General features: G+C 42.7%; 1 protein-coding gene across 1 annotated transcript; it reads left to right on the top strand.

Annotated features, from left to right (window-relative positions):
- The first annotated feature begins 302 nt into the window (after positions 1-302).
- On the top strand, positions 303-21,664 carry LOC147707407 (uncharacterized). Its single transcript, XM_086925643.1, has 3 exons — positions 303-2,085; positions 2,362-2,607; positions 21,627-21,664. The coding sequence occupies exons 1-3, from the start codon at positions 303-305 to the stop codon at positions 21,662-21,664; spliced, it is 2,067 nt and encodes a 688-aa protein (XP_086781769.1).
- Positions 21,665-22,245: the final 581 nt, after the last annotated feature.

The following is a 22,245-nucleotide window of genomic DNA, read 5'->3' as shown; positions in this document are numbered from 1 at the left end:
CTCAGTCTCCACTACCACCCGCTAACCACCCACGCAGAGCGCACCACATCTACTATTATAACCCCCCTCCCCACGACAGGACCATTTCCAACCCCATCTCCCCCCCCACTCTCAGTCCACACTACCCTTCAGGCTCCCCCATCACCACCATCATACACTCCACTTCCTTCCCGCTCTCTACACCTGACACCAATTCCCTCCTCTACACCACCAACCTCGTCCGTACTTCAACCACGCCCATCGCCCCCATACCCTCTCCCCTCCCTAACACTAACCCGCACGCCGACTCTGCGGAGCCCGGCATGAACTCCAACCCATCCCCCCACCCGTGCGATAATTACCTGGTCAGCCACTCACCCATGACTTCCACCCCCAGCACTAACACTCATCCCACGCTTGACAAGATGATGTCCTCCCTCCTCCAACTCAAAGAAGACATTCACACCATCAAAGAAGAAATTCACACCATCAAAGAACTACTCATCACACCCCCTAGAAACACCTCGCCCACTACCACCCCCCCTCTCAACCTGCTCTCCACCCGTCCTTATGCCGCCCCCAAGCTACATCCCCCACACAGGACTGCGATCCGTGCCCACAACCGCAACAACCGCACCCGCCGCCCACACTGGACCTCGATCCCTGCCCACAATCGCAACAACCGCCCCCGTCGTACATGCAACCCTCTTTCGGATCTTGACACTCTCACTCTCCTCCGCTCCTATGACCCAACTCCCCTAAACGACACAAATGCCTCGCATCTGCCCATTCCCACGATACACTCAAATCCCCGTAGACCCGCCACACTAAACAACAGAATCTCCGTCCCGAATAACCTTAGAAAAGTCCCCCTCTCCCTAGTACCCTCTACCTCCCCTGACACACCCCGTCTCAAATGCACTCTCCTAAACTGCAGATCGGCTGCTAGACACTCCCCCGCCATCGCTGATCTCATCCTAAAATTGGACCTTGACCTAATCTTTTTGACTGAAACCTGGCTAACCGAATCTTCTACACCTATAATGGACATTCTGGTTCCCCCCAACTATCACATCATCAGGCTTGACAGGTCCCGGAAGATAGGTGGTGGAATCGCTTGCATATACAGGAACAGCCTTTCTGTTCTGAAAGCCCCCGCACCTTCCCTACCCTCCCCAACTTCCTACGAATACATCTGCCTCGATATCATCAGTGAGGGCAAACCGATATGCTCTCTTCACGGCATCTACCACCCACCCAGAGACAAGCTCACCTTCGCCCAACAAATCATGGACTTGATTTCAACCAACGCCGGACGACAGCTCACCCAAATATACCTTGGAGACTTCAACCTTCACTGGAACGATCACGATGATGCGGTGGTAAATAGTCTTAAAAGCTTTCTCAACGCCCTGGACCTCACACAAATATGCAACAGCCCAACCCACGAGAAAGGTTCCACCCTCGACCTCATCATCGCCAAAGAGGACGCTATTCAACTTGAGTCTATCCAACCCTGTGACTGGTCAGACCACCATATTGTCACATTCCACATCAATGAAAAAGTCAAACTCAACGCGGTTCAATCCTCCAGACCTAAAGTCTGGAAAAGAGACCTGAAAAAACTCAACCCATACTCCTTACCCCCGAACAGCCGCGACCTCCTGCTCCCTCCTACGGGCGCTACAGATGTCCAATCCTTGACTGACCACTATCTCAATACCATGTCCTCAATAATTATTGAGGCTGCTCCCATGCAGCTAAAAAGAGTCTCCGCTAAAATCTCCAATCCATGGTACGACGGGAGTCTCAATGAAGATAGACGAGCCATGCGTATGGCAGAGCGCACCTGGAGAACAGCTCCCTCTGCACTGCACCTGAAAACCCTGAAGAAAAAGAGAAACGCCTACTTCAGGATAATAAAGCGGTCAAAAGCAAGCTTCTTCAGCCTCCAGCTCGACCAAGCAAAAAACCGTCCAAGAAAACTGTTTGAATTAATCAGAACACAAGCCAAGGATCAACCACAACCTATCAGTACTTTGTGCAAAGCACCCTCTGGTGATGACTTCGCCGCTTTCTTTACCCAAAAAACTGACAACATAAAGAATGATCTCCGCACTGACGTAAGCCTCTACACCACACCTAAATGCATAACACCCACTGAACCAAAAAACAATGCAACATGGTCATCCTTTGACACCTACTCCGAAGAAGAAATAGGCAAACTGCTCAGCACCTTGAAACCATCCAATCACCTCACGGATCCCCTCCCTGCTAACGCTGTCAAAGATCTCACCCCACTGATCCTCCCACTCTGGACTAAAATTATCAACAGTTCGCTCCAAGAAGGTATCATCCCTGACTCCCTCAAAGTTGGTCAAGTCACACCCTTACTAAAGAAACCTACTGCCGACCCATCCGACCTAAACAATTACCGCCCCATTACCAATATTCCCACTCTCGCCAAACTATTGGAAAAATGCGCACAACTACAACTGACTAAACACATTGATCAGTTTGATCTCCTCAACCCTCATCAATCAGGCTTCCGAGCAGGACACAGTACTGAAACTGCTATGACTCACATAATTGACGACGCCCTTCAAATACTAGATCAAAATGATACCTGCCTCCTCATCCTTCTTGATCTCTCCTCAGCATTCGACACGGTTAAACATGAGAACTTACTCGATCTTTTGAACACAAGAATGGGTCTATCTGGAACTGTTCTCAAGTGGTTCACCTCCTTTTTACACAACAGGACGCAGAAATTCAAGAGTAACAACCAGATGTCCGCACCAGTACCTGTTTCGTTAGGCGTCCCCCAAGGATCCTCCCTATCACCAACCTTGTTCAACCTAGTTATGGAACCTCTCACCACCTTGTTACAAGCATCCAATGTACTTTTTCACATGTATGCAGATGACACCCAACTATATCTCAAACAACAATCCCCCAATGACATCTTACTCCTGAACTCAACGCTCAGAAGCACCCAATCTTGGCTTGCCGATAATCATCTCAAACTCAATGCCCTGAAAACAGAATTCCTTCTGATCTCACCTCCCGCAAAGATCTCTACCACTCAAACCTGGCTTAAACAGCTAACTGCACTCAATGTCCAACCCACCATAGTGGATTCAGCAAAATCTCTAGGCATAACCCTCGACTCCAATCTCAACATGCAGCATCATATCAGCAAGGCTACCAAGGGAGCGAACTACCAAATCAACACCTTGAGGAAACTTAAACCCTTCCTACCTGCCAAAGACTTCCAAACTGCAGTACAAGCGCTAGTAATCCCGCGAATTGAATACGGCAGCACTGCCCTCTGCGGTCTCCCGTTAACCACTACTGCACCCCTAAGAGCTTCTCTAAACGCTGCAGCGAGACTCATCACTGGGTCAAAAAAACACTCACATATCTCCCCTGACCTGAAATCCCTGAACTGGCTGCCTTTTGAAGCCAGAATACATCTGAAAATCGCCTGCATGACACACAAGGCTATACACCTGAGCTCTCCCGGATACCTCACTCAGAAGCTGTCAATCTCTGGCGGCTCTAGAAACACTAGAGGAAAAAACAACCTTCTGCTAAAACCTCGAAGATTCCGGAAAGTAAAAACTTATAAACGCTCCTTTTCGGGAATGGCACCCAGGATCTGGAACTCACTCCCGCCTGAAACCAGGCTCATCTCCTCCATCACAATTTTTAAGAAAGAAGTAAAAGCTATTCTCATGGCCAAATGCACGTGACCTATGAGCTGTAAAGTCTCTTCACCGATCTGTATTATGTTGCTCGAACTCTACGATTATGTTTATTATTTGTATTCTTGCTTTACCTGACTTTCTATGCGCACATTTATCTGTACTATGTTGCTCGTACTCTACGATTATGTGTTTTATTTGTATTATTGGTTCACCTGACTATCTATGCGCACATTTATCTGTAATACTTGCACTATTGATGTACCCGTTCTACTTTGCTCCCCCACGTATAATCTCACTCTACCTGATGACCTGCCACTCACTCTCTTGCTGTTATTCCTTGCATTGTAAAGCGCTCTGATATCTGCAAAGATCTTGTTCGCGCTATATAAAACTTTCAAAATAAAAATAAAATAAAAACAAAATAAATAAATCCAATTCAGCTTCAGGGAGGGCTTTGGAACAACGGAACAAGCCCTTAATCTGTCATTAATAATTGGGAAATATGTTTCAGCAAAGCGGGGCAGCCTGTATATGGTTTACGTCGACCTGTCGGCGGCGTTTGATTGTGTTTCCCATTCAAAACTGTGGACTATCCTTACTGAGATGGGGATGGACCAGTCTCTCGTAACCTTTTTAAGAGAGCTTTATTCAAATGCCTCTCCCAGAGTACGTTTTGGAGTGAACGGCGAGCTAACTGATCTATTCCCGGTGGAGCGTGGAGTCAGGCAGGGCTGTGTCCTGGCTCCCTTTCTTTTCTCCCTCTATACAAATGGCCTTGAGGTTGAGATGTTGAGGGGGGTCAGGACCTTCCTCGAGTAAAACATCGGCTGATTCCCGCATTATTATATGCGGATGATGCCGTTATTCTCGCGCGCACTCCGCGTGAATTACAGAAGGCCCTAGACAGGTAAGCAAGGTTTATGGGCAGTCTGGATCTCCGCATAAACGTAAAAAAGACCTACGTCATGGTAGTGGGTGGGAAGAAGAAAGAGGGAAAAGGTATATTCCATGACAACGAAAGGATTGAAACAACTGTCCAATACCCATACCTTGGAATTATGATGGACGAAAGGCTAAATTGGAAACCAGCCATAGAAGCACGAAAGCATCAGTTCCTGAGAGCAACTGCTGCTCTCAAAAACTTCTTGTAAAAACTAGGAAAGAGACCGCCAGTAGAACTACTCCATATTTTCAAAGCTAAATGTCAATCCACCGCACTTTATGGGGCAGGCCTTTGGTGACATAAAGACACTAAATCCCTACAGGTGGCACAGAACTCTTTCCTAAGATTCCTGCTGGCAACCCCCAAATGTGCATCCATCTATGCCTGTCATATGGAGTTAGGTGTCCCATACATAACGGACTTGGCCAAAATACAGCCGCTCTTGCTCTGGCGACGTATTTGGATTGCGATGAAAAATACCCTATCTAAACAGATAGTAATAGACTGTATGTCACTGGACCACGTGGGAAAGACTGAATGGCTCATGTATATAAAGAATTTTCTGACAGACTCAGGGCTGAGAGAATACTATTTCACACCTGAACGAATTGGTGAAATAACCAGAAAAGAACTAAAAAAAAGGGCCTCGAGCATGTGGAAGAGATGCGACTCTGCACAGTGGCAAGAAAACCGTCAACTCAACACTCCTTGGCAGTTATGACCACATTAGAAATTGAGCCGTACTTGTCATATGTCCAGATACAATTTGAACGCTTCCTACTAACAAGGTTCAGAGTGAACATTTTTCACAGACTGGTGGCCTTTCCAATAAAAAATAGTTGGGAAGAGTGTCTAACAGTGTGTCCATGTGACAATATATCAGAACAATCCACCATTCATACTGTCCTGTTCTGCAAATTCTACTGTGTACATTGTAAACTTCGGCTAATCCCTCTACTAAGAAAAATGGGTGTGAGAAGATGCCGTCCCGCCATGTTGCGTTTACAATTTATAGAAACTGAACTAGCCTGTAAATACATAGCAACTTTTTTAAAATGTATTTTTAAACATAGGGTAAATCTTTGATTAAAATCCACTTGTATATGTTAGAAAATGTGAAGATATCACAATCGAGTAGGGGAAAGACCATCCTTTTTATGCTGTAAAATCTATAACTTGTTGAATGTGTACATTATGATATATTTGCTGAAATTCTTCTCTGGTTTTTATCTAAAAATCGAATAAAGAAAGGTTTACTTACTATTAAGGATAATCACCACCTCCCTTGCCTTCTCAACTATCAAAATCATCCAATCCTACAAACATCTGCTTGAGACCTCTTTTCCAGGAACTTGTGCAATTCAACGAACAGGTCCGAACCATTACTGACTCTTGAATCCATAGAGATAATCCCTGCTTTTAAATATTCAAGCATGAAGTTGTCATCAGATTCAGTATGTTTCGCCTTTTACTTAAAGATTCAACAGTTGAATCCACTCATCATCTTTATCTTTAGAGGCCACTATAGGTTTCTCCCCAGATGTTACTCACAGGTAAGTTAAAGTTTAGAAAACTCATCATCACTGAATCCAAAGGTTTTCAAACTTTCCATCTTCTTAGTGTGAATGGGACAATAAATTCAAGGTTTCCCAGAATTAGTAAAACTCCCTAAAACTGAATAACCATGAAAAAAATAGAACCCAAAACTACCAGTCACCCTAACTGCAACTCTACTCTTTCAGTTGGATACAAAAGGGAAGAGAACAAGCATCTCTCTGCAAAGACTATATAAATCTTTTTTTTTAAAAGGAGGGACTCTGAATCCGATGCATCTGTATGCAATATATATATATTATATACATATATATTATATACATATATACATATTATATACATATATAATATATAGTTTAACTAATGTGATGATGTATTTTCAATTCTGAATAGGAAACCATATTCATAATGGTCGGACACTGTTGATGTGTAGAAATGTTATGTCATGGTGTGTTTGGGAATGTGTGAGGTATGAATGAGAATGTGTATTATAGGAAGGGGTGGCTGTGTGTGTTCTGCAGGGAAGTTGATGAATTTGGATTTTAGGATTAAAATTGTATGTGTAAGAAAAGAACATAAGTAAATGTTGAAATAATGAGATTTTGCCTTAATAAATGAAAGCTAATCAAGTTTTTGATACATGTAGAGGACTCCACATGAATTATGCTTATTCAAAGAATATTTTGTTAATATTGAATGACTGTATACTGATTTGTGCAATAAATTGGGGAGGCAAAGCAATATTTTTGGGGAGCTCACAGAGTGCTGGGACCGGGAGACATAATGGGAAAAATACTTTGGAATTATTCACATTACTTTGCAGCACACTAAAAATGTAACAAAAACAGTTCTTATCTGCTGCCCTGGCATGGGTTCTCAATCCAAGGAGACCCCAAAACCCTGAGAAAATATTATCTATTATATTGTGGTTAGTTCAATGTTTAGATTTAGTTAAACCTTTGAGAAATATTTAAAAATTGTCCAATCCATCAGTTCTAATATTTTTTAAAGTATCTACTTTAGCTCTCGATGTCTTAAAACAATACCTTAAAGTCAAACCTCTCTGACATTCCTTGAGACTAGCACAGCAGGGATGTGATGGGGTTGAGTTACATTACAAAACCCATAAACGCAATTGTAAAGTCAAATGCACACTGCCAAGCAGTGCAGGTCAAGAGCGGCTCCATAAATATGAAACATCAGTAGTATGTGAGGCTAAAGCTAGCACACCTTTGATTATATATTTTTTCTATGTATGCACGCAAACATACAAGCATTAAGCATTCCACAGAAGAGCACAAGACAGAACCACAGCATAAAATAAAAAAATCCAAGTGTTCCAAAGCAAAATATAACACATAAATTACTGCATAAATAGGAAAAGAAAAAAATGGCACTATTTTTTGTCTCACTGAATCAAAGGAGAGAGGGAGGACTAGGTAAGCTAGTCTGAATCCCCGCTTTTATATATCAAAAATCAAGAAAGACTAGCTAGGTTTTTTACAGGTAAGACTCAATGGAGTACGTATGTCAAGGAAAACCAGTAGGTTTTTTTGAAAGCCCTCACCAACCAACCTAGTTGGTGGCATGCTTCATCATCGGGCCCACCACAGTGGCACCTAACGTGCCCCGGGTGTGCTTCGACGCCAGATTACTGCGGAGCTGGTATAATTACTGAGTGTGCAGTGTGGTGAGTGTGAAGGTGAAGATTAAAAAGCCATACAAAAATCCCAGCACCCGAGGGTAAAAAATATTTTAATAAAACTGGGTATCTGTTGGCACATTAAAAGGCAGACGGACACAGTGGAGTATGGATTATGACCTCCAGTGTCCTGTGTGGACCACACAGGACACTGGAGGTTGGTGGGTGAGGGCTTTCAAAAAAACCTACTGGTTTTCCTTGACATACGTACTATTTTTTGTCTTACACAAGAGGGGATTCATTTGTCATAAATGATGATACTTGAGGTTGACTCTCCAATTTCGTTTACTGGACGATAACCGCTTATCGTGTTTTGTGGCAACATGGCCCAGATCCCTTTCCATAGTTCCTTACCCCACACTTCCTTTGTATGTATCATCCTGTTATGGGCATGCCACTTGGGAAGCCAAGTGGCTAACCCATTGGCAGAGGACCACGAGTCAGTGTATTTATGACATTTTCCTGGCAATTCTTGTTTCAAAGCTTGATACACAGCATATAGTTGTGAGCACTGGCTACTCTTTCTCTCTCCAGTAGTGGTCAACAATTTCTTGGTCACAGTATTGTATGACACCTCTTTCTAGTACCTTGTAGCCCCTACATACCCGGCTGAACCATCAGTAAACCACACATGCTTCCTGTCTTCTAAAGACAATTCTTCAAATGGCCTACCCCACTTCACACGAGATTCTTCAATCTCAGGTACATCATGCAACACCTCTGTAAATCCCATTGGGGCGTGTACCACCTGCTCATGCAACACTGCAGTGCCTGTGGGACCTACTCGGGCCCAGTCCTGTATGTACCATTTCCATTTGATTATGCTGGCTTCTTGCACATGTCCTATTCTGTGAGTCTTGGGGGAACTCATCACCCATTGTAAAATAGGAATCTCAGGTCTCAAAATCACATTGTGCCCTAGGGTCAACTGCTCAGTATCCACCAGCGCCTAATAACATGCAAGCAGCTGTTTTTGAAAGGGATTGTACCACTCTCCAGCATCTGGCAATTTCTTTGACAAAAATCCTATTGGCTACCTCGTTTTTCCTGGCTTCTGCCACAGACTCCAATTAGCATACAGTCCTTGCAGCACCATCACATTCAGCTCAACATCCCCCTCCTGCACTGGCCACACATCCAAGGCATGCTGAATGGCCTATTTTGACAATTCAAAAGGCAATTTGCTGCTGCTCTCCCCATTCAAATGCATTTTTCTTTCACATAATTTTGTACAAAGGGGTCTAATCTGACTCAAGTGAAGGATATGCTGTCTCCAAAAACTGAACAATCCAATGAACCTTTAGGCTTCCTTCGTATTTCGTGGCAAAGCAAATTCTTTGGTCTTTTGTCTCACCTGCAGCACCATCTCTCTGTGTCCCTGATGCCATTGAATGCCCAAAAACTTCATACTTTGAGAGGGTCCTTGTACCTTTGTGGGATTTCTTTCCCACCCTTTACTCTGCAAATGCTCCATAATCCTGTCCAGCTGAATCTGCACTTGCTCTTGTGTCTCTCCCTGTATCATCACATCATCAATGTAATGGCAAAGCTGTACTCCAGGAATAACTGGTTCCTCATCTAAATGCTCCGCCAACAGCCGGTGACAGATAGTAGGAATGTGCAAGTACCCCATAGGCAATTTTTTGAATATATATATTACCCATTCCATGAGAACGTGAATTTGCTCTTGGTTCTCAGGGGCTATTGGTATGGAAAAGAAAGCATTGACATATCAATAGTCGCATGCCAAGTCCCAGGATGCTTCTGTATTTTCTCAAATAAGGTAATGGTATCTGGAACAGCGACAGTCAAAGGAGGCGTGTGCTTGTTCAATTCGCAATAATCAACTGTCATGTGCCAACTACTGTCACTTTTGCGCATAGGCCACATAGGGTTATTCCAGGCGGTATGTATGTAAATGTAAATGTATAGGCATTTATATAGCGCACTACTTACCCGTAGGGTCCCAAGGTGCTTCGACCACTGCGAAACCCTTCCTGGCTTCCCTGAGAGATGGTCCCTTAATGGGTATCTCCAGGGTGAGACCAGGCATCCCCGGCGGTCTGGTGGGGCCGTTAGTGAAGATGAGGCAAGCTAATGCCCAGAGTTGCCGAGTGTGATCGCTGATCAGAGTGGGCACCAAGGCGGGAGAATTATCGAGTCCGCTGACCCTGGTCCAGAAACCTGCCGCGCCGGGAATCGAACCCTGGTCCCGGGCCGTCCTCTGCTCTCGGGTCTGCCGCCTCTAACCAGTGAGCCACAGTACTTCACTAGTGCGGTAGTGATTGGAGTCATCATCCCTGCCTCTTCCAAGTCTTGTATGGTTGCCCTAATATCCTCATTCCCTCCTGGAATTTTGTACTGTTTCAAATGAATTACCTCAGTAGCCTGGTGCACCTTCACTGGAGAAAACTTCAAGTGACCCACCCTTTCGGCACCAATTGAAATGTACCTTTTTGATCAACATTGATAGTACCCATCCTCCAAATGCGGAGTAATTCCCTTCAAGGTATCAATTCCAATAATATATTCAGAGAAGGGCACACTCAATAAAGTGTACTCTCTTTTTGGTATTCTCCCTATTTTCATTTGGACCTTTGTCTGCACAGCTGGTGTCTCTTTTCTGCCTAAGCCTGTGATTGTGAAATACTGCCCTTTAAACTTTTAGGGATTTCCATATATCAAAGTGGCCTCCGCTCCGGTGTCTACTAGGGCGTGGGCCTTCTGAACATTATGATGTTTTCAAAAAAATTTGATGTCAACATAAGGTCTATTGCCTTTGCGAGCCCATCTCTGTACCGGAGCTTGACCTATTTCCAAATCTGCTTTCAATCTGTCAACCCTTGCCCAGGTCAAATCCGGGTATTACCTTTTAAACTCTTGAGGGAACTCCTCCCCATCCGGTTCTCAGTGAGCCATTCACTTTCTGAATCTCCCCCTTCCTTCATCCTCAAATGGGCAGCTCTCTCACCCTCCTTTTTCTCTTCTTCCACCTCTGACTTTCTTTGACTCACTTGCACTTTATTCTGCTTACTCACTTTCCTGCCTCCATCTTTTATTGTCCAGCCTTCTTTTCCGATACATCTCCAACAGATTTGTAGTCTCTATTCCATCTATCTTCTCTTTCTCTACTCCATCCCTCAACAAAGCCATAAACATATCTCTCCTAGTCGTCCTGATTTTATCTGTACTTGTCCCAGATCTGGCGGCTCTTTCCGTCTTCATCCAGTCCCCCAACTCTCACAAACTGCTTCAATCACCCTCGCCAAATTATTACCTGTCTGGTTTTTTAGCAAAGTCATCATCACCGGTTTGTAAACTGGGGGAGCCAAACTGATTATTTTATTTCACACTGACACAGTCAACAGTCCATCCATCAACTTATGTGCATTACCCAGAAAAATAGCAGTTTTCATCACTTCCTCCATAAGCCACTGTATAGAATCTCTCAATGTATACCAAGGGTTATCATCCAATGGCTAGTCTGAATCTGTCAGGTATTTATGATTGAATCCAACCACTGCCAATTGTAACAGGTTATTTTGATTATTGCCCATATAATTATTAAACTGCTCATGCACTGTAGGGTCAGTACTGAGGGTGAGGGATTTCACTGCATCTCCATGATCCAACATTACCCCAAGGCTCCCATATCAAGCAACCTTAGCATCCATTCAGAGATTCTCCAGGACTTTGTCGAGATCTGTCTAAAATGTCATTAATCTCCTGCTGAATAAACCCCCTGTGGAAAATTTGGACCACTCTGTATTTTCCTATGATGTATGGGCTGAACCACTTTGCTTTCGTCCGACTCAGCCTGGGTGCTGGCTTGATCACACTCTCCTCCAAAGTCTAAAACTCTGAAAAATCCCAAATATCCCCATCCCACGTTTCTGGGTCCCAGTCAATTCCTACCTTTGTGATAGCTAAATGCACTTTTCTCTTGTTAACCCTTCCCCTCTTTTTCTTGTACTTATATTGTGCAATACGTACTGCAGCCTTTTCAGCCACAGCCTGGTAAGTTTCCAACTTATCATGTAATAGCTTATTCTGACAAGTTAACATTGTAGAGGTATTTTTGGCTTCAACAAACTGTTTTCAATATTTTCATGATCCTGCTGCAGCTGAACACATTGTTCATGCATTTTACAATAAGCAGATAAGAGGATCCAGCCTCTTCGCCCCAATGTGCTAAGCTCTTTCCCTGTCTCAACAGGCACTTTTTGCAAACACAAAGCCACCTGTGCTGGCTTAGCGTCAGCTAAACACACTTTCCAATTTTCACTTAGCCCAGCGCAATGATCCCACTCGTGGGGAAGCATACCATAGGGGACTACCTCTCACCCAGGTATTTAAATTGGTATCTGGAAATCTGCCTTCGTTTTTCTGAAAAACATTTTTCTTTCCCCTTTGAACTTTTTTCGAATCCTGCAAGTGACGCCAAAATGTGCTTTTAATTTTACACAATAGGACACACCTAAACCCTGCACTCCCGAAAGGAGGCAAATGCACTGCTGCCCCTTTAAATAAAACACGTAAAACAGCACTTCCAAAAGACGAGGAGATAAAACAAGACCCAGCACTCTCTTAAGGCGAGGCAAAAACACAAATTCAGGTGTATTTAAAGTGACACACACATATTTATTGATTCAATACTTTGGAAAGGAAGGCAAACTATATCAGTTGATGCATACTCCCAAATATAAAGTAACTTAAGGACAAAACCAGAATAACATGTAGCATTAGGACATGTAGCAAAGAAACCTATAAATTATACATACAAAGTAAGTAACACCTCACCGATCGTTCCCTTGACATCCTTGCCAACTGAAGCTGGGGAGCCCATTGATAGCCAGGCATGGACTCTCCACCAAGACTTAAGTTCTGTTCTTTTGTCACAACACATCTGTCCCACAAATGAGCTCCAATCCGCCTGTCAACATTCTCCGGCTTTAATACCTTTTACTCAACAAGAGGCGAAGGTTCTAGTAACCTCACCCCTTTTTTCTGGTCAGAAAAACCGAGCTGGCCATACTGGTCTGTGTCAAGGTCAAAACAGAAGCTGGCCAGGCTCTGTATTTTGACTCCGTTACAGAGCTGTACATTCCACACATTCCCTGAAAGGTACCAAACATGCATCCCACACAACATGTTCCAATTCACTCGGATCGGTGAGGAGTGAAAACAAGTGAAGAGCGAAAACATCCCCTCCCCACTTTGCAGCTACATGCGAGCACAGAAAATTGAGTCAATTATGCAAAATGGAGCCAATGGTCAATATATCATTCGTAATATCACTGCACCGCTTAACCCTCCAATAGGCCAGCTTGGCTAAGAATATTATTTATTTTAAAAGTTTGCTAATGCACACCCTACAGTATAAACTGCAACCCTCCCCCTCAATTTCCAGTGCAGTTTGGCACTCTTTAGACATATACATGGAAAAAACCCAAACAAAGAATAACTCACCCTCGGTCAGATCTAAGCGTCTGTACAAAATCACTGCTGGTGGCCGGATGTCTCACTCCCCTCCCCACCACACACTTGTACCCTCTCCTTCCCATTCCATGTTTCCCAGTTCTTTCTAGAAATGTAGGCGATACAATAGTATGATATAAAAAAAGCATAGTATACACTCCACAGCTTTGAAATGCTATGATATATACAAACCTTTTTACATCTGCCTCCATCCATTTTTTTTTTGCTGTCAGATTCCTTATACAGGCTGATTTTACAAGTGAACCTGGATTTATAGTGGCTACATAGCTACTTCTTATATATTATTGTACCACTACAGTTTTGGGTGCACACAGTTTCATAATTTATTACATTGAATGGTATATCATATTCTTGACATTATTGTATTGAATGTATTCCTTATACTTGTATTTCAATGATATCTGATAGTATATTTTTTCTTGTGAATAAAATAAAATACTTTGGAAAACAAATGCTGCTAACATAACTTTGAATGTAGAATTTATAAAATGTATGTAGCACCATATTTCTATGTAGGAAGTGCATATTTTCAATACATTAGTATGCTGTTCTTTACATTTTACAAATAATAACAAGCATTGGCAAATTCAATAGATCCGCATATAAAGGACTTTTGTATGGTAATATGAATCATTACAAGGAGATAGCATGGGAATGGATATATATTTGTGTGGAAGCAAATAGCAGGACAATATTGGTGTGGGTTAAGAGGTCAGGTGACAGTTGGACTGTCATTTCAGATCTAAAAATCCATGTAGGTTAATAATGACTGCCCTCCTCCCATCTGTGCTGCTGGCAGAGGAAAACTCTTTAAATTAGCTAGTTATCTTAAACACTTTAACATCATTACAATGTCATGTGTAAGCCCCTGAAAATTCAAGCTCAGGCAGCTGGCTAAATAAACAAAATGACGAGAGCTGAGTGGAGGACAAGCCCCTTTTAGTGGAAGCACACAACCTCTGCCCAGTCAAAACATGTAGCCTAGCTGCCAACATGTGGGCAGAGCCAAAACCTCTCTCCTGGTGATTCTCACATAATTATTTGAGAGCTGTGCTTTCAATACGTTACATGAAGCGTATGCTGATCCCAAAAGAAAGTGTGGACAACGTTAATGGAGGCAGGAGGAGGGAAATCCTCTTTTTCGGAACTAGAGTCCTCACACACTCAGCAAGCTAGGTAGACTTGCTCCTCGTCGGGTCGGAGCTGCAATACTGGATGGGCACCCATAAAGGGGCTCTTTGGCGGAGATCTTTTGTTCCTTGCCTTATGGTGCTGTGGGTGTGAGGGCCCTAGAAGACAGTGTAGATGTGAAGTGGGTGAGTGACGTTAAAAAAGGTTGGATAATCCAAATAAACTTGTTATTAGGGTGGTTATCCACCTTATTAACAGAGAATTGGAGTTGCTGCTCTCTGGCTTAATGGTCCAGTGGTGCAAAGATCAACTCTTACAATGTGATCGAATTGTTTCATGCATTGCGGTCAATACTGATCCATTGCATTTCATCAGGACCTAAGTGCAAAATTATCTACACGTGGTGGTGGGTGGAGAGGTTCCTGCCTACCACTCTTCATGGATGTGAATGCGAAGTCCTGCCAATCCTAGTTGTAACCTATCTGGAGGGTAAAAATTCCTCCATTCCGTCTTATCAGCTCCAGACACCAAAGTGGTGATGTCCTGTCCTAGGAGGACGTGTGCCGGTAAACTACTCAATGCCGAGCCGGAAAGCCGGATACTGTCTTTGTTAAAGAGCTGTGCTGTCAAGCCATACCATAAAAAAGAGCTTTCAGTTGTTAGTGTTTTTTAGTAAGTAGGTGCAATAGAAAAGATCTGAGTAATGAAAGTAGAGAGGCAAAGGGGAAATTACTTCAGCAAACACTATTGCTTTTGTGGTATGAGTTTTTGTGCACTTTATAAATAGGTGCATTATTAACTATGAGCAAAATATTAACTTGCTCTCAAATTTACATGTATATATGGACATGATGCTATTGCATTTGAAGCAAATTTACTATGACCTATTAAAGTGCCTTTTTCTGGCTTATGCTAACTAGGCCTCAGTTATTCCTCGACGCCATTTTGTTCGAAATGGATGTTTCTACCTGTTTGTTTACTGTTTATAATTTCTGCCGCACACAGTCAAGCAAAGTCATGTATATTTATTTCCACTTGTTTTTGCAGCTAGTTTGTCCTGCCATCTCCTGATGACATTAGCATATAGTGGGCAGAATTAATATTCATGTAGTGAGAGAGTGCTTAGATGGTAAGGCAATATTATGTTTAATAGAACTGTGCTCTGATTTGCTAAAATTGTTTTGCTCGTGTGTGATGATTTTGCAGAAATGAATGCTTCCCTATGCAAGAAAACTCTATATAAACCTTTTATTATGGGGTGAGCCAGAGCTTTCTTGAGACTTTTCCGATGCCATTAGGGATGCAGTTGGTTACCTTATTGAAGTTGCTGCTCATTTGGAACTTAGAGTAATTTATTTTTTTTTAACTCTTTTTATTAACAATAAAATAAACATGAACATAGAAGGCAATAAAAGGCAATACTGCTGGACACATGCTCTAAGGAGGGAAAAAGCGTGTTACAATTCAATACAAATCGTCAATGACAAAAGAAAAAGGGGGGGAGTAGAGGGAAACAGAATCACAGTTCCTTAGGACTAAACAACATTTGGAATGTCAGGTTAGGGGGAAGGAGTCATATTCGGAGTGTCAATGAGGGGAGAAGTGCACACGTCACCCCGGTACGAGCTCCATTGGCTCCAAATTTTACCCCACTTCCTCGGTCTGCTGCGAGCCACATACACCGTTTTCTTCCGAAACATGCACCAATCCATATTCTCCTTCCATGCAGAGATAGTGGGTGTTCTCTGGCACCCCCACAATTGTGCTATATCTCTCTTGGCTATCATATTCCCAAGGGTCACCCACCGAGTCTGCGCAACATCATAATCAGTCGGTTCCCAAACAATCAGCAGACAGCGCCTGGCTTCAGGCAACAGCGGAACTCCTGTAACTTCCTCCATTACTGCATGTACACGACTCCAAAACCCTACCACTTCTGGGCATTCCTAAATTATGTGAAGGAAAGTGCCCGTTAAGCCGCATCCACGCTTACATAACCCATCCACAGATTAACCCATACGAATCAGGCGGGGGCCAGTTATGTAAATCCGATGCAGGATCTTGAGTTGCACTAGCCGGAGACGGGCTGGAATGGCAACCTCCTTGGGAGAGGATATCGCAGCTTGCCAGTCCTCATCATCCAGCTCTAGCCCATCACTGGTCCATGCCTCATGGAGGTGCACCAGCAAATCTGTACGATCGCTGATCAATTTCTTATATATCAAAGAAATTGTGCTGTCTGGAACATATCCGTTTAGCACCCGATCTACGAGTGGGGATGATTCCGGGATTGCGACACCGGCTGGAAAAACCGAGCTCAGTGCGTGGCGGATCTGCATATAGCGGAAGAACTCCTTGTCACTAAGTTCGTATTCTACTTTCAACTCCTCAAAGGTCTTAATCCTATCTTTGTTCCAGAGATCTCCAACCTTACAAATACCAATCATATCCCACTTCTCGAAACCTTTCGTCTTCCACAAGCTACACAATCTTTCAGTCACATAGAGCGGAGTCGCCTGAGTCAATCGGTCCGACCACCCCATTGCCCCATTCACACTCTGCCACACTCACACTGCAATTTTTGTGGGTCCTGTGAGTTTCCCTCTAACAGACTTGGAGTAAAGCGCCCTATTATAATCTCCACCCGACAGCTGCTACTTATCCATCTCAAACGCAGGGTTTAACGTGGGGCCATACATTGCATGATTAATCTCTCCCAGCTGGGAGGCCCAATAGTTTCCAGTAGTGAGGATGAGAATGCTAGTGAGGCGACAAAAAAAAATATGGGAAATCATTCATTTTTAAAGGAAGTGCAAAGAATAAGAATTGGCAACAAAGAAGTCAATCAAAGACAGTGGGGACCGAGAGAGGATGCAAGAACAGGAGCACAAGAGGCAAAAGGGGTGGCAGGAAATGTAAGCGGAAGGGAACATTACAATACTCGGTCATGGGGCAGGGTGAATCAGAAAAGATAAGGAGCACAAATGATATACAGGTCATGAATCTATCTAGTAAAGATCTTACAAATGACATGACCACTGTTCTAAGTAAAGGAATTAATTTGTGTCCCACTTCTGATTGTGATGTTAATGATATCAAAATTGATGTTTATAAATTCATAAGACAATTGAAACTAAAAAAAAAAAAGAATCTGCTAATAAGTCAAATAAAAATGTTTCGGAACAAAGACAGTGTGTGGAGAAATGACGATTCATGATATACATAATACTAGACTGCTATTGTTGATCAGAGAGAATGAGAATGATCCAGTGACCATTTATAAAGTATTACAAGATTTAGACTGTTTTACAACTATGAGTGTTGATAGTGGCCTTAAGGATAAGTCCAAGTGGACCTCACAACTACCAAGTGCCAACAATATAGATGCTTTTTCCAAGAGTGTCAACCGGGAATTAGATCTCTTAGAAGACAATATGAGAAAAAGAAAAAAAACTGTTTTCTGTATAATTTGAATGCCAGAGACAAGCTAGCCCTCAACAGTTTGAGACATGACAACACACGGACTGTTAGGGAGGCAGACAAAGGGGGAAATATCGTCATCATGGATAGATCTAAATATGATGACGAGATTCTGGGCCAATTGAGTAACATCCTGTGGTATAAGGAACTTACACACAATCCTATCTTTGAGGTGACGAATATAATCAATAAACGCCTTAAGGAATGGCATACACTAGGTATCATCAAAGACTGTGAATACAAATATCTTCAGGTGGATCGACCTCGTTACCCTTGCATGTACACCTTACCGAAGGTCCATAAGGACCCAGTCTCCCCCCGGTAGACCAATTGTGAGTGGTATTGGGGGCCCTACGGAGAGATTATCTGAATTTGTTGATTCATTCCTACAGCCTTATGTTCTAAACCTGCCATCCAATATCAAGGACACCAAGCACATTTTGAACATCATGAGTGACTATACTTGGGAACCGAATATGCTTTTTGTTACACTTCATGTAGTGTCACTTTACACGAACATTGGCCACCAACAAGGTCTATATGCTTTACAACATTTTTTGTATCGGAGACCAGTAGAATTGCTAGAACACACTGAGATGCTTCTGACCATGTCCAGACTCATATTAGAGCAGAATGTGTTCCTCTTTAATGGGAAATGGTACAGACAGATGTGTGGGACTGCCATGGGTTCCAGACTTGCGCCGTCCTTTGCCTGTCTCTTTATGGGATGGTTGGAGGCGGTGCACATCTGGGGCCCAGGTGGTTGCCCGTGGCATGATTTTATCTGTTACTATGGACGGTACATTGATGTTTGCCTTCTAGTCTGGACGGGTGGTGAGTCGGAATTACTACGCTTTTTTGAGTATATGAACAACAACGAAGCTAACATGATGTTTACCATGAATTACAACAGTGAGAGAATGGTGTTCCTTGATGTTGAAGTTTTTCATTGTAAATAACAAAGTTTGCAGTAAGATGTACAGAAAATCAACCGCTTGTAACTCAATTCTGCATGGTAACAGCGCCCACCCGAGAACGCAAGTGAACTCCATACCTTATGGAGAGCTTTACAGAGCACATAGAAACTGCTCCAAGGAATCAGAATTCCTGGAATGTATTGGAGATATGGAACAACGCTTCCTATCTCGGGGATATGACAATAAAGTGGTTACATGAGCAAAACAGAGAATTATTGAGCTTCCCAGGGAACAAACACTAAAATCAAAGACCAAAACTAAAAATAAGAACATGTCCATGGTGCGCCTTATTACCAACTATAACACCCTGTCCTCTAAAATATATAGGATACTGAACAAGTACTGGTTCCTCTTAACAGCTGACCCTGGGCTCCGCCCACATATTGTAAGCCACCCTTCCGTGACTTACCATAAGGGAAAGACAATCAGGAATATCCTAAGGCCTAGTTATCCTAGACAATACTCACGAGCTCCTAATTGGCTACACATAAGAAGTATTGGATCTTTTAGATGCGGAAACTGTAGTATGTGTAGTAGGATGATACAGGACATACGTTGCTTTAGCTACAATGGCTCGCAAAATCACAACATTACCACACACATTGACTGTAATACTACCTATGTAGTGTATGCTGGGATTTGTAAATGTGAATTGATCTACATTGGAAGCACCATTAGGAGGCTTAAGGACATGATATCAGAATACTTCAGGGCTCTGAAGAATCATGATACTAGATATCCAATTGCTGCTCACGCTGCTAAATGTGGATCACTGGGTGCCCACCCCACCTTTACATTCCATGGTATAGAGAATGTTCAGATAGATGTGAGGGGCAGCAACATAGAGCTTAGACTACGACAGAGGGAGGCTCGCTGGATTTTAAATTTGCATGCTGTAGATAAGGGTCTAAATTTTGATAATGAACTACAATACTTTTTAGGATGAATATTTTGATTACATCTGAACTGTATAGACTTTTCGTCATATATTGTGGATGTGTTGTTTGTTCATGTTGTTAATTTTTGTAACCTTGTAAATGCACATGACCAGCATTCTATTGATACGATGTATTACTTATAACGGGGTTCTAGAAAATGCATTTCTCACAACTGGATACCCAAACTGAATCATCTAAGTGGGTCGTTTAGATAATGAGAAACTGCCCTGTTTTAGGATTACATGCTGAATGGAATCGTCTTACTAATATTATAATCACCTTTATTCTTTGTAAATACGGGTTAATGCACAAACTAACATTGGCTCTGGTTCACTTTATGGACACAGCTAATCTTTCACACATAATTCGTTTTATGTGCACTGGCCACTAAATTGCTTTGTTGGTTGATTTAGAAAGAAATAGGTACCCAATTCTACTTACACTTTGATTCTGGTAGAGGGTATTTGACTCACTTGGTCCTGTGCTTTTAGATGCACGTTTGGAGTGCTCAATAAAATGTTGTGACCTGGACTGCTGACGAATATGAAACAATGGGCGCCATTTTGGAAGAGTCTCAAACCGGGGAATTATTGGTCCCTCGTTTGTGTTTGAGTCGCGGTATAAATTGACACTAAAAGATGGCGCGGGTGCTAGACGCCGTACTCGTGCTGCCATCGTGATTAAAAACATCATAACCAACATAGGTAAGAAGATTACGAATTATTTTTATTCCTTCTGAACCCTTAAACTGCACAATTTATCATTCTAATTGCTTTTGAACGACTCGCGAACACCGTTACGATAAGTTGGAATTTGTCACTGTTTGAGCGACTGCTTGCCAAGTGATTTTAACGTGCCCTGACTCGAGTATGATAAAACAGTACGAGTAGGGCCAGTAAACAATGATTTTAGCTATTGCTTGACATGTAAACATAGCGCTGGGGTTTAATAATAATATCCCCTTTGTTTTAGATGTGAAACCCGGACTGTCCTGACGAGGGTTTCATTTATTGACAATAACAGAGGTGCTACTTCTTCACCAATTCGACCATTTGATTTCATTTATTGTGAGTATTAAGGTCGGTTTACTGACTTTATCACGAAGTGAGATAAGATATAGAAGTGGGAGTGTTACTGTCACTCCATGGTCGAGTTAGACATTATATAGTAAAATCCTTTCTTGTGATTTGTGTGTTGTACAACTTCTAATAAACGCTGCTTGGAACAGAAAACTAGTGGTGACACCAGTTTCTCAATTAACATACTGGTGAGCTATTATTTCAGGTTAATACTTTTTGCATGTACTGAGATCCAATTAGGGTTTGGAGGCATTTGGAATTTACCTTCTTAAACAGCACTAGGATTGACGTGCTTCGTTGGAAATTCTTTTCTCTTTCACATTTACTGATTTAATTTTGGGGTTTTTGCTTAGGGTCTTATAAGTCTAATTTGCACTTCTCTCCTTTCACAAACAAAAATAGGATTCTCTGGTGTTACTTGGTAAACTTGGAAAGTGGTGAATTCACACTGGGGGTGTTGATTCACTCTCCTACACTGACACAGAGGTGAAATCTTGCTCTGAACGCTCCTGCTATTTGTAGTGACAATACCATGACGAGGTTCAGATTAAAACTTGTCTTCTATGAGTTGTTCTTAAATATGTTTTATTTGACATATTTAGTTTGTAATTGTTGTCTCTGTTATACATTCTAGCCCTGGTGAAGTCTAAATGCATAAACTGCTTTAATTAGACGAAACACGTGTTGGCTAGCAATCCAAAGAGATGCTGTAAAGAACATTAAAGAAGAAGACTGACACCTATTCTGGAATATGATGTTTTATTCAATAGTTGCTTTGTTCATAGTTTGATACTGCTCGGGATACAGTGTACATAAAAAAAGGCCCAATAGTAGCGCTTGATATCCGGAAGTGCAATACTGCCGTCATACCAGGGAAGTGTCAGTCTGGCAAGGGTGATACGCGGACGTCCGCCCCATATTGACCGCCTCTGCAAACTCTCCACCTCCCGGAAGTAACCCGCCGGAATGATATCAAACGTATTTTGAAGCGCATACAAAAAACGTGGTAGAGACATCATTTTGAAAAGGGCAGCCCGTCCAAGGGGGGACAACGGCAGACCACACCAGGCCGCAACATCAGACTTCAACCGCTGGAGCGGGGAAAGCAAATTACGCTCGTAACGGACCGCGGGGTCCAGTGAAATAAAGACCCCCAAATATTTAAAACCTGTCTGTGTTACCTGTATGGGGCAGATGCGTGGTAAAGGGGGAGTGTCCCCAGAGATTACATAAACACAGGACTTAGCCCAGTT

The sequence above is a fragment of the Lissotriton vulgaris genome, chromosome 6, assembly GCF_964263255.1.
Source record: "Lissotriton vulgaris chromosome 6, aLisVul1.2, whole genome shotgun sequence".
Lineage (NCBI taxonomy): Eukaryota > Metazoa > Chordata > Amphibia > Caudata > Salamandridae > Lissotriton > Lissotriton vulgaris.
The sequence above is the reverse complement of the archived record's forward strand: the minus strand, read 5'-3'. Positions and strand labels throughout refer to the sequence as shown.

Bases quoted from the DNA above. Each gene is read 5' to 3' on its own strand.
- LOC147707407 (XM_086925643.1), top strand. From the start codon at position 303: ATGAACTCCAACCCATCCCCCCACCCGTGCGATAATTACCTGGTCAGC. The intron at 2,086-2,361 runs ATGATCTCCGCA...AAGTTGGTCAAG, and splicing joins AAAAACTGACAACATAAAGA to TCACACCCTTACTAAAGAAA. The intron at 2,608-21,626 runs GCCTCCTCATCC...TATACATTCTAG, and splicing joins ACTAGATCAAAATGATACCT to CCCTGGTGAAGTCTAAATGC.